The sequence below is a fragment of the Pristiophorus japonicus genome, chromosome 5, assembly GCF_044704955.1.
Source record: "Pristiophorus japonicus isolate sPriJap1 chromosome 5, sPriJap1.hap1, whole genome shotgun sequence".
Taxonomy (NCBI): domain Eukaryota; kingdom Metazoa; phylum Chordata; class Chondrichthyes; family Pristiophoridae; genus Pristiophorus; species Pristiophorus japonicus.
Window position 1 is genome coordinate 134,109,621 of NC_091981.1, and position 13,699 is coordinate 134,123,319.

A 13,699-nucleotide genomic window follows, 5' to 3' on the forward strand; every position below is an offset into this window, starting at 1 on the left:
AAGCTGCTGCTCCCTGGGGTGCTGCCGTGCCCCGGGTTCCTAGAGAGCAGCGCCGACCGAGCTGGAGCTGCAGCCTCAATCCACCCACAGGCAAGTCCCAGGCCCGGACTTCACACAGAGATCCTGCAGCCCCCACAGGCAAGCAGCCCTGCAGAGAGGGGCCTAGTGGGGGGGTGTGAGCCGTCGGGGTGCGAGGGATCCATGGTGGCCGGCGGATCAGAAGAGCCCCGCCAAGGCAGTTGCCGTTGGGCGGACCCCGTCGAGGAGCTGTTACCGTCGGGCAGTAGCAGCAGCTGGAGGTCGGCGGCCATGGCTGCCGCATGGGAGGCCGCTACGGAGGCCGCGGGGGGGGAGGCGGCAAATGCGACCGCTGGAGAGGCCACGACAGCCGCAGGGGAGGCGGCTACGGTAGCCGCCGGAGAAGCGACAATGACGGCCGCAGGAGAGGCAGCAAGTCAGGTGGCAGCGGAGGGGAGCAGAGGCTGCGGTGGCGGAGGGCATCCGGAGCAGCGGAGAGCAAGATGGCGGCGGCATCGTGTTCAGAGCAGCAGAGCATCAAAGATGGCGGCGCCCAAGGAGAAGCCTCGTGGAATCCTCCTGCATCAAAGATGGCGCCTTAAAAAGGAAATGCACCCGGGAGTCTTAAAAGGGCCTTACCATGAGGTGGTCCCCACAAAGGACTTCTGTAAGGCAGAGCGAGTCTAAAATGAGCTATGTTAATGTGAGATGGCGAATTTATAACAAGAATTAATTTTTTTATGCTGAATGGCCACTGTATTTGTGTAAAATAATGGATGTGAAGTACAATTAATGATAAGGGCTAACAAGGAAATCAGGGATCCGTTCCCAGTCAATGTACCAGTTAATGTACCAGATAATATGTACCATACTAACGCACTGTCTATGCCTACCTGCCTTCCGTTGGACAAGTGTGATGTTATGTATTGATGTGTGTATCGTCATCCTGCGTCCTGGTGGGGGGGGGGGGAAGTGTGATGTTATGTAATGATGTGTGTATCGTCCTGGTACCTTAAATGTAATGTAAGCACAATGCCACACCACAGAGGGCACTGTGGTGGGAAACCTGGAAGTGCCTGACAATTGATAACAGTTTGAAGAAGACTTTACCATTTATGAACCACCCACAAACACCCAACCAGCAATCAACCTCGTTGTCAACCACGAGGATGAACCCACCATGCCTGACAGTCTGATCAGACCAGTCGCGCTGCCGTGCAGGAATGATCCGACTAACTCACCCATGCCAGGACTTCAACTCAGGCGATCGAAGCAGGAACGCAGAGCGCCAGATCGCCTCAACCTGTAAATAACTTGTATCTAAGACTTTGGGGGGGGGCGGGGGGAGGTGGGGTCAGTGATGTTACATATGCAAACCTCACCAATGTGTAAGACTTGCCACCAGGGGGCACAACTGTGGGAGACCTAAGGGTCATCTGTGCACCCTGGGCAAGCAGGTATGAAAGGTAATCCGCTTGCTCACTTTGGAGTGACATTAAAAGAGACCAAGGTCACAATGGTTTCAGCTTACAACACAGTCTTGTGGAGTTATTCTGAACATAATAGCGTGCGCACCCCTTTAAGGAAGGGGATGGCCCTATGATTGTAACAACACAACGCAGAGTGGCCGTGTAGCGCTCCAATTTTCACGCGCTTACTGCCCCAATACCACCCCCGAGAGGAAGTGGAGCGGCCGGCATTGTGCTCCACTTCCTCTCGGGGGTGGTAACCCGAATTTACGTCATGGGGTAAGGATTTCCGCCTCAGGCGCAGGAAGTACAGCCTCGCCAAAGTTACCTCCTCCAAACAGAGCGATACGCAATTTCGCCCCCTTAGAATTTATTACATGTAATGAATTTTATAGCTTCCATAGCTTTTCAAAATAAAGTTGTGATTAACATTCCCTTATGTTATCATAATAATCATTTTTGAATAATATTATAAGCATGGACATGACTTCTGGCAATGAATTGGAAGTGTTCTGCGCATGCGTGCTTCAGGTTCATCACTGGAGCGGGTTGGTTAAAAATTCGCCCCACACCCCGCAAAAAGATCTGAGTCTCCCGCTGTGATTCTCCAAAAAAGGCTCATTTGTTGTAGAATGAATCTGATGCCCCTCTTCTGTATGATATTTTACCGGGGCTTGGCTGACAAATGCCAAAATTATTTCTGTTGCAGCTGACAAATTCAACCCGTTGATATTAAACTTAAACCTTTAGATTAGAGAATAAGAATTGGTTGCAACATGAAAAACTCATTAGCCCCATTGATACACTAACTCAACCTACCCACTATGGGCTAGAACATCCACTTTTTTTCATGCTTAACGCCCACTTAATGCCCATTTTACCTCTGAAATGACGTATAACGCCCATATATCGCCTATTTTGGCACAAAATGGAAACTGATGGGCATTTTTTGGAATCTTATCGCCGTGTTACTTTCCCATGTGCTTAACGCCAAGTAAAAATATTACCACCCGCCCACTTTTTTTGGGCGGAATCAGCAGAATGGGCGAATTCAACGCCCATAATATCGCCCAGCGTTACTTTCCGCATGGAATTAACGCCACGATTCAATATTAACGCCCGCCCACTGGTTTTTGTCGTAAAGAGCATATTTTCTCAAACTAGTGGCCATGGACATCGCCCATCATCAATTTCACCATCCTGCACACATTTCGCCCACAATATCGCTCCCTCAAAAAAACGCCCACAAAAAGTGGAACTGACCGGAACGAATCCCAGCATTATGGACGCCATGTTATAGATCACATGTCGTGTATTTTAAAAGGCTGCTGTGCTTCAACCTCGGCGGAGTTCGGATGTACTCTGCAGGTCATTGGAGTTGATGTGAACATCTCTAAAAACATCTTGACCACACTGTGACCGATTGGAACTGAAGAAGTGTGTTCGTCGGGATATTCCTTGTTTGTGAGCAATCGGTAGAAAACAGAGAGCTACTGCAATGGGGCCTGTCCTTTCTCATCCTCTCTTGGTGACCAAATACATGCAGCAGACTCGACATCGCCGAAGGAACGCTGCACTGCATTATGTGCCTAATGTGCAAAGTGATAGACAGATGAGAAGGACCAGACATTACACCCCACGCAAGTAGAAGGAGAAGCATTCTTATCTTGACTTGCTCGACACTACCTGTCTTCGGAGACTGCGCTTCCACAAAGAGGTTATCATTGAGGTATGCTAGCTGATAAAGGCAGGTCTGCAGCCTGCCAGCACCATCACAACTGCACTGTCTGTCGAGGTTAAAGTCACCACGGCACTGTCGTTCTATGACTCGGGTTCTTGTCAGGCCACAGCTGGCGATATTTGCGGAGTTTCTCAGAATGCCACACATCACTGCATTAGACAGGTCACTGAAGCCCTGTACACATGCAGGAGGGACTTGATCATCTTCCCTATGACCAGGGAGGCACAGAGTGAGAGGGCTCTAGGATTCGCCAGAATTGCAAACTTCCCCAAGGTGCAGGGAGCAATAGACTGTACGCACATCGTGAAGCAGGCACCTTTTCAGGATGCTGAGGTTTTCAGGAACCGCAAGGGATTCCACTCCCTGAATGTCCAACTGGTTGTCGACCACCAGCAAATTATACTGGCAGTGAATGCTCAATTTCCGGGCAGCATCCATGATGCTCACATCCTGCTTGAGAGCACTGTATCTGACTTGCTTAACAATGAGCAACAAGATCAATGCAGGATGCTTGGTGACAAAGGATATGGCCTCGCCACCTGGCTGATGACCCCCCTGCGTGACACTCACGCCGAGACCGAGAGGCGATACAAGGAGAGCCACAGAGCAACTCGCATTATCATGGAGAAAACCATTGGAGTGCTGAAGCAGTGCTTTAGATGCCTGGACCATTCAGGAGGCGAGCTTCTCGGCCTTTTGGCTAAGATCATGCGTAACTGACCTGACCAGCCACCATGACCTCCGGGTGGTTCTCCCTGGATCAGGAAGGTATATGCTTGCTTTTTTGGAAACAGGAGGTGGGTGGGGTGGCTTGACCCATCCACCTCCACGGAGGTGTGTGGGGGACCTGACCCATCCACCTCCATGGCACGAACCTGGTATTGCAGTACTTCCAGGAACGGTGCAGTGGCTCTAGGCCTTTTGGCTAAGAGCATTGGCGCAGAGTGATCCTTGGCGTGTGCAAGGTGACCTCTGGCGTTTGTGATTTGACAAAGAATTGGAACGATTGGCTACGAATTTCAAAAAAAAAAAAAAAATTCAGGAGGCGAGCTCCAATACCACCCTGAGCAGGTAGCTCAATTTGTGGTGGTGTGCTCCATGCTACACAAGTTGGCTATCAGGAGGGGACAAGAATTGCTTGGTGAGCCTGACAGTCCACCTCACCAGAGAGAGGAAGAGGAGGACGAGGAGGCAGATGCTGAAATTGGGCCAGACAATCAGGCTGATGCTGAAGCCATGCCCCCACCCCCCCTGTAGACTGCATGAAAGGGCCCATGATGGCATTATAGTTGCAAGAGCCTTACATCAGGAGCTCATCAATGATTGCTTTGCCTGAAAGAACGTTGGTGTTATTTACAAGGCTGACACACTGCTGGGTGTGCAGGTCATACATCAATGGTCGGCATCACCTTGGTGACAACTAAAGTTTAAGTTGATTGAAGCTAAGTATGATTATGCTTCATTGCGGGGGCTGGGTGTTGACGGCCGAACCGCTGCTTGGACGGATACTGGAGAGGATGGTCCCAAGGTGGAAGCATGCGCCGAGCCAGAAGCAAGATGTTGCTGCTGGCTCTCATGTGTGGTTGGCAATGGGGGTGCGGCATCTTGGGGTGCAGTGTGGCGCTCCAGGACCTCTACCACCAGTGTTCCTGGCTATCAGCTCCAGGGCCTCCTCCATCCCTTCCATGTTATTTCTTATTTGTTGGACAAAAACTCATTGTCAACTATGTTCTTGGTGCTTAGTAGGCTTTTTGCTGCTGGTGAATCTCCGTCGTTCCTCCCACAACAGCCAAACAAGCACACACCACAGCCACACACGCTTTCAGTGTCTCTGAGCTCCCTCTCTGTCTGTCTCCTCTTCTGCGCATGTCATGATGACCCTTGACCTCCTGAATTGCAGGAATCGCGCGTTGCCATGCCGTTACTAAGGACGGCGACATTTTACGGCAGAAGGTCAGAAAAATTTAATGCTACTGCCCATTTGATATCGCTCACGGTAACACCCATTTTCAAAAATGTAAACTAGGTGTTTTGAGTGGGCGAGAAGCCGGCGATCTGAAAACCCTTTTTTCATGCCCACGCCGGAAATAACGGCCATTTTTGGGCGATAAGCACAAAAGTGGAGGTTCTAGCCCTATATTACTTATCTTCCTAGAAACACATCTAATTGTCTATTGAATTTGATTATGCTGTCCACTTTGATGGTATTTCTTGGCAACTTATTCACAGATCTATTGCTCTTTTGGTGTAAAAAGCCCTGCCCATGTTCCCTTCTCATTCCTAGCTTCCTAATTTTTAATTAGGGTTCCTGACTATTTGAAGCTGCCACTACAGTTAACAACTTACCTGGATAAAGTGATCTTATCACTAAGTTAGTGGGCTACATGCTGCCACCAAGCTATTTAAAATCTTCGATCTGGGTTTTTCAGCTACAGTGCTCAGTCCCTTTCTATTGCCTCTACTCTTATTAGCAACAAAATAGACAGTATTATAATGGAAGAATCCACTGGTATAAAAATCTTTACAAAAAGTACAAACTACTTACATGATATATTGGCAGATTGTGCGTGGCATATAAAGCCATTGGTCATATCACCAAAAACAACTGACAATAGTGGAAGGCACATTCCATGAGCCATTGCAGCTATAATTCCAACTACCATCAGTAAAACGTCCACACCATCTGCAAAACGAAACTAAGAGATGTGCAAAAGAGATTAGTTTTCAATTTTCTCTGATTTGAGTTATGTGAAAATGGACAGACATAGATGATGGGTACACATACTGTACCAAACTACAGTGCATAAAGGAGGGCAATATTCAAGACCTTTCCCACTGCTCTATCCCTGAGCTACCCTATTTAAGTGAATTGCGAATGACAAATAATTGGCAGTCATTAGCAATAGGATTGTGATTGTCCTATATTGCTGTTGTGCTAGAAGTACAAACAGACATTTGTTTCTTGTTTGTTTGCTTCTTTCTAATGTTGGTTAGTAAAATATATTTTAAAAAGAGATAACATGGCTCTTTTGTATCTTAAGTCCATATACATGCCTTAGTTCCATATCCCTGAATACCCTTGCCTAACAAAAATCTATCAATCTCAGTTTGGAAATTTTCATTTGGGCTTTTGGGGGAGTCAGTTCCAGATTTCCACTACCCTTTGTGTGAAGAAATGTTTTCTGACATCATCCTGGAACAGCCTAGCTCTAATTTTAAGGTCAGCCCCTTTGTTCTGGACTCCCGCACCAGAGGAAATAGTTTCTCTCTAACCGACCAAATCCTTTGATCATTTGAACACCTCAATTAGATCACCCCTTAATTTGTGCAACCGGTCTTCCTAATTGAACTCTTTTAACCCCGGTATCATTGTGATGAATCAGCGCTGCACCTCCTCCAAGGCCAATATATCCTTCCTGAAATCCAGTGCCCAGAACTAAATGCAGAACTCCAGATGGAGTCTCACCAGAGCTCTGTATTTTCAACCCTTTGCATTCCAGCCTTCTTGAAATAAAGGCCTACTTACCATTTGCCTTTTAATTTTGTTGTGCCTGTGCTTGGAACCCTAAATCTCCCTGCTCTCCACAGTTCCTAGTTTAGAACATTTAGAAAATACTCTGATCTATCCGGTTGCGTAATCTGTAAGATTATCGAATGTTACAGTATTAAAATTAGGGTAATGTTGTGACTTATATTGAGTTGGTCCAAGATATGTTATGACAATAATGATCTTTCTTAAAGCATGTCTATTTATTTCTTATTCCTAAAAGTGATTTTATTAACCCTTCACCAACTCATTGCATTTAAGAGGAAGCTAGATAAGCACATAAGGGAGAAAGGAATAGAAGATATGCTGATAGAGTTAGATAAAGAGAGCTGGGAGGAATCATGTGGAGTATAACTGCCAACATAGACCAGTTGGACCGAACGTCCTGTTTCTGTGCCTTAGATTCAATGGTCACGATATTTATGGGAAGCGCACGTGGTAAGCCAGAAGTGGCCGAAGAACCGGCAAGTCCAGGGAAGTGAAGGTTCTGCTGCTCCTGGCCCAAAAAGGGTGCTATAAAAGGCACTTTCCTCCAGGAGCCAGCAGCTCCCGTTTCCCTTTCGCTCTCCGGTTTCCCAAACCCTGGGAAACCCAAGTGTCAGCTGTTAAATTTAAAATCAGGTTTCCAATTACAGTGTGGTGGCCTGATTTAAATATGTGAATGAAGTGGCCTTCTTCTCCAAGACGGGATACTCGCATGCCATAAAATTTGTCGCCCGGGTATTTTTTTAAGTTTTACCCTTTCCGACCGCTACCTGCCCATTGTGAGAGGAGGCCTATGTAATTCTCTGTAATTTATGTAAATCCCAATGACCCGATTGTGACATTAACTTACAGTAGGTGAACAGTACTGTTATACTTCGTTAACAATCAGCAACATTTTACATAGAATTACATAGAAATTACCATATGGAAACAGGCCATTTGCTCCAACCACTCTGTGTTGGTATTGCTCGTTCTGTTCCCATATCCCTTTATTCCTGTTTTGAGTGAAGGAAAAGCTCTTGCTAATATATGAAAAAAAATTTAAATTTCATAGATTTCCTTTGCTAATACTCAGTCAAATAACAATCTAACTTTGAGGAAGTCACGTTGCCATATAAAAATAATAAGTTTGCACCTCCCTTAAAGAGTAACCAAGGATTGTATACAAGCACATTGCGCATTTGTACACCAATATTCACACAGCAGTATCTCCAGGCCCAAAAGCCATGGCCATATTGTAACTGTTTGTTAACCTTTCACTAAATTGAATTAACACGTTTGAGTTAATTTTATACTATGCCCCATGCACAAGGCTCACTGGAAATTGCAGTGAACCTTTCTTTAAAAAAACTTACTTACCATCTGAAGAGAGCTAACTGATTGTACTTTTTCAATTTTCTTTCCATCTTTACATTTCCTAAAAAAAGGGAAATATTTTAGGACTACTGTTCTACTAGTCACTGCATGAAGCAATTATCAGGATATGGATGACACTGACAAAGCCTAGTTGCCCTGAGAAAATGGGAGGAAATCAATTGAGAGACATTATTGTGTGAGTGGAGTCATATATAAATTGTCATTTGTTAATTTTAAACACTTTATACTCCACAGCTGATAGACTATTGATCTAATAGAAAAAGTAAAACAAAGTGGAGGTGAAAGAAGTCTTCCATTATTAAAGAAACAGCAACAGGATATTTTGAAAAAACATAATTCAATCAAGCAGAGTCAGCCTGGTTTTATGAAAGGGAAATCGTGTTTGACAAATTTGCTGGAGTTCTTTGAGGATGTAACGAGCAGGGTGGATAAGGGGGTACCAGTGAATGTGGTGTATTTGGATTTCCAGAAGGCATTTGATAAGGTGCCACATTAAAGGTTACTGCATGGATTGAGGATTAGCCAACTAACAGAAAACAGAGAGTCGGGATAAACACTTCATTTTCTGGTTGGCAAACAATGACTAGTGGGGTGCCGCAGGAATCAGTGCTAGGTCCTCAACTATCTACAATTTATATTAATGACTTGGATGAAGGGACCGAGCGTAATGTAGCCAAGTTTGCTGATGATACAAAGATGGATGGGAAAGCAAATTGTGATGAGGACACAAAAAATCTGTAAAGGGATATAGACAGGCTAAGTGAGTGGGCAAAAATTAGGCAGATGGAGTACAATATGGGAAACTGTGAGGTTATCCACTTTGGCAGAAAAAATAGAAAAGCAAATTATAATTTAAATGGAGAAAAATTGCAGAGTGTTCCAGTACAGAGGGACCTGGGGGTCCTTGTGCATGAAACACAAAATGTTAGTATGCACGTACAGCACGTAATCAGGAATGCAAATGGAATGTTGGCCTTTATTACAAGGGGGATGGAGTATAAAAGCAGAGAAGTTCTGCTGCAACTGTACAGGGTATTGGTGAGGCCACACCTAGAGTACTGCATACAGTTTTGGTCTCCGTATTTAAGGAAGTTTATTGCATTGGAGGCTGTTCAGGGAAGGTTCACTAGGTTGATTCTGGAGATGAGGGGGTTGACTTATGAAGATAGGTTGAGTCTATACACATTGAGTTCAGAAGAATGAGAGGTGATCTTATTGAAACATATGATAATTAAGGGGCTCGACAAGGTGGATTCAGAGAGGATATTTCCACTCTTGGGTGAAACTAAAACCAGGGGACATAGTCTCAGAATATGGCACCCATTGAAAACTGAGATGAGGAGGAATTTCTTCTCTCAGAGGGTTGTAAATCTATGGAATTCTCTGCCTCAGAGAGCTGTGGAGGCTAGGTCATTGAATATATTTATGGCGGAGATAGACAGATTTTTGAGCGATAAGAGAATAAAGGGTTATGGGGAGCGGCGGGGAAGTGGAGCTGAGTCCATGATCAGATCAGCCATGATCTTACTAAATGGCGGAGCAGGCTCGAGGGGTCAGGTGGCCTACTCCTACTCATATTTCTTATGTTCTTATGTTCGGTGATAGTGCAAAACGGGTAATAATGCATCGGCAGCCCATTTCGGGTGGTGTGTAAAATGGGCTGCCTATTTGCTATCGCCCGCCTTGTGCTACCATCCAAGGCCAGTTTTACCCCCAGTGGCTTTTGGGTTTTTAATAGGCCAACCAGCCTATCAATTCCACAAAGCCTTCTAGACTGTCACTCTCCTCACCTGGAGATATTTAGGCTGAATTTTCACAGAGCTTTTCCTACTTGCTCTGCTTGCATCGTTTTTACAGGGTTTCTGTGGCTCTTTCACCAAAGTTATGGCAGACGAGCGAGAGAACCACGGTAGAAATTCACCCCCATTCTTTCCTCCTCCAATGCTCAAACTTCATGCTGGCACCCTTCTCTTGCTCAGTTCCACCTGGAAACCTTCTTCCACTTGAAAGGAAGCTGGCACTTGTTTTCCTGTTCAAAGTGGCATTCTTTCAAGCTGCCGGTCTTCACCCCTCCCCCTGTGCATCCAAATACTCGCTTCCTATCCTACCCTTCAGGCACTATCCTTTCCCTCAGTTAATGTTGGTACTCTTACCTCTGCCACTCCAAAACTTCACCTCTGACTTCTCTTTCTTCCTCCTCAAAATGCTTCTAACAGATCCCCCTTACAAAGCACGACTGCTTTTCCTCCCTCAAAGGACCACACCCAGCTTCTCCTGCTTCCATTCCCGTAGCACAGATCCTGAGTTCTCCCTGCTTCCTCCCCAAAAGAGTTGCTACTGTCTTCTCTCCCTCACACCAAGAGCAGCTTCCAGCTTTTCTCTTCTGCTCCCCAAATTCTCAAAGAACTTCTTTCAGCTTCTATTTGTTTATTTCCCCCTCAGTATCTCTCAAAACTAGGACCTACTGCTGCTGTAAATGTATCTGGTCGATGTTTACTGTGGACTGGAATTCTGATCTGGAGAAGTCCTGCTTCCAGTCGGCAGCAACTGATATTACAACAATTATAGGGGAAGAGCAGTGTTGGGGGAAGATGGTTCGTTCTGTGCTGATCTTCACATGACCAATGAGCTAGGTTTTACTGTTGTGTTATTTACAACAAATCCAAAGAATTTTGATGAAATTAAAAACATAATTGGGGTTAAATATGATATTTTTATAGTGCACAATATTTTAGATAATAAATGATGTGACATTCTTTGATACCTTAGGAAGTCATATTAATCAGTAATAATATCAAAGTAATGCAGTATCTGAAAATTAGAACTCAGACCTGTACTCATTAAGGTAAAGCACTTTCCTGAGATGAGGTATGCCATAGAAATAAAATGTGTTGTAGCTTTGGGAATTAAAATGTAAAAGATAACTGCACAATATCAGACTCAGAGCAGGGAGCCACGTCGAAGGGAGCATGTATCAAAGAATCAAGGCTATTGTTGTAGCCCTATTTCTGGCCAGCACTCCCTTTAAGCATATCTTCAACGCTGGGAGCGTGGGGTCGCATAGTTAGTCTGTCTAACAGAAGATATCTGAATAACTGTGGTGTTATCAGTCAACTCTTAAGGATTTAATTCTTTCGTGTATGTGATGTTGGTATTTTATTATAGGTGATGTCAAATCTTCATTGTGCATGATGTTGAATTTTATTGTACAGTTTCAGTTGAAAAGATCACACCACTTACTTTTTTCTTTCATTCTCGATAGGATCTTCCAAGGGCTTTTTCTTATTTCTTGCTTTGTTAAAATCACCATTTCTCAAATTAGAACCCTCTAGTTCCATCGTTAACTGAAATGACAACAAAAACTGAATGTTTTTTGCTCCAGTGAATAATTCAGGTTCTTTAGCATATTCACCTTAGTAAAAAGTATAAGCAGAGTTAAACCTACATTTAAATAAACATACTCTAATCAGTGACAGATGTGCTATTCCGGGTATCGCTGTACTCTTTAATATTGTATGATTCTACCTGTCATATTTGTCTGTTTCGTCAAGTAAAATGAAGGATAGAATCTTGCTACAAAAATAACCATTACTAATGTGCAAATTGGCCAGCAAGTTTTGGGGGTTTAAAGAGTTACACCGCGAGTTGCAAATCTCCAGAACCTGCTGGTCAATTTCTGTTTCTTTGCACAAATGGCATCTTGCCCCTAGCCTCCCCATTATTTTTAAGAACTTGCTGGAATTGCACATTAATTGACCATTATAGAATCATAGAATGGTTACAGTACAGGAGGAGGCCATTGGACCCGTCGATTCTGTGCTGGCTCTCTGTAAGAACACTTCAGCTAGTCCCACTCCCCCTCCCTTTCCCCTTTCCTTCAGGTACTTATCCAATTCCCTATTGAAAGCCACAATTGAATCTGCCTCCACCACCCTTTCAGGAAGTGAATTCCAGATCCTAGCCACTCTTTGCCTAAAAAAGTTTTTCCTCTGGTTGCCTTTGGTTTTTCTGCCAATTACCTTAAATCTGTGTCCTCTGGTTCTCAACCCTTCCACCAATGGGAACAGTTTCTCTCTATCTACTCTGTCCAGATCCCTCATGATTTTGAACACTTCTATCAAATCTCCTCTCAGCATTCTCTGCTCTAAGGAGAACAACCCCAGCTTCTCCAGTCTATCCACATAACTGAAGTCCCTCATCTCTGGAACCATTCTTGTAAATCTTTTCTGTAACCCCTCTATGGAGCTCACATCCTTCCTAAATTGCGGTGCCCAGAATTAGACATAATACTCCAGTTGAAGCCGAACCAGTGTTTTATAAAGGTTCATGATAACTTCCTTGCTTTAGGGCTGGATTTTCAGTCTTCCGCCCCGCTTAGCACCTTGGAAGGATGGCAATGGCAGTGGTAAGCACAACCGAGTGGGCGGCCAGATTCCAGCGCCCCACCGGGACTTTTGGTGCTGGTTTCGATGGGATGCGGAGTATTACCGCCCAGAATAGGCAAGGCAGTGTGCAACGCCCATGGATGCGAACCAGTTTGAGTTCTGATTGCCACCCAATCCATAGCACTCTGTAGAGCGTCCTGCTGGGACCACCTGTGGAAGCTGGTGTTCTGAACTGTAGTAGCTGCAGTGAGGTAAGTAATGTCCACCTCAAGTAACTGTGATTGTTTTTTTTACGATTTATATTGTGGTGGCGTGAGTTATTTATTGGGAATGCTTTTGATGGGTTTTTTTCAGTGTTTTTTTCCCCCCCAGGCCTTTAGAGCACGCCAAGGCCGACTGTTTAACTTGGGATTTTCGCTTGCTCAGTGGCCTCGCATTCGAAGAGAGGTGTGTAATGCCTCCCTTAATGCTCTGCCCCACACTCAGGGCCCAGCTGACGAATTTAAGCTGAGGTGCAAACTGTTCCCGAGTGCAAACTTTACCGCCCCGCCGCCATTACCGCCCCGAAATGAGCAGAACCGAAAATTCGACCCTATGCCTCTATTTATGAAGCCTAGGATCCTGTGTGCTTTTTTAAACACTTTCTTAACCTACCTTGCCACCTTCAATGATTTGTGCACATATACCCCCAGGTCTCTCTGTTCATGCACCCACTTTAGAATTGTATCCTTTAGTTTATATTGCCTCTCCCCGTTCTTCCTACCAAAATGTATCAATTTGCACTTTTCTGCATTAAATTTCATCTGTCACATGTTCGCCCATTCCACCAGCATGTCTATGCCTTCTTGAAGTCTATCACTATCCTCCTAACTGTTCACTATCCTTCCAAGTTTTGTGTCATCTGCAAATTTTAAAATTGTGCCATGTATACCCAAATCTTACTCATTAATATATATCAAGAAAAGCAGTGGTCCTAGTACCGACACCTTAGGAACACCAGTATACATCTTCCTCCAGTCCTAAAACAACTGTTCACCACTACTCTGTTTCTTATCACTGAGCCAATTTCATATTCATGCTGCCAGTGTTCCTTTTATTCCATGGGCTTCAACTTTTCTGACAAGTCTATGATGTGGCAATTTATCAATGCTTTTGGAAATCCATGTACGCCACATCA

General features: G+C 44.7%; 1 protein-coding gene and 1 pseudogene across 5 annotated transcripts in view; one reads left to right on the plus strand and one right to left on the minus strand.

Moving 5' to 3' along the window:
- Positions 1–13,699, minus strand: part of LOC139264463 (ATP-dependent translocase ABCB1-like) — a 276,998-nt gene that overhangs the window by 164,559 nt on the left and 98,740 nt on the right. For 3 of the 5 annotated variants that reach the window (XM_070880982.1, XM_070880981.1, XM_070880989.1), the window contains exons 3-5: positions 11,378–11,481; positions 8,120–8,177; positions 5,774–5,924 (exon numbers count right to left, since the gene is read on the minus strand). In XM_070880982.1, coding sequence (XP_070737083.1) covers positions 5,774–5,924; positions 8,120–8,177; positions 11,378–11,475 — 307 coding nt within the window. In that variant the 5' untranslated portion in view covers positions 11,476–11,481. Of the gene's footprint in view, positions 1–5,773; positions 5,925–7,681; positions 7,751–8,119; positions 8,178–11,377; positions 11,482–13,699 lie in introns of those variants that run through there. The other 2 variants (XM_070880983.1, XM_070880986.1) reach the window with 2 other exon arrangements.
- On the plus strand, positions 3,909–4,140 carry LOC139264872 (U2 spliceosomal RNA; annotated as a pseudogene).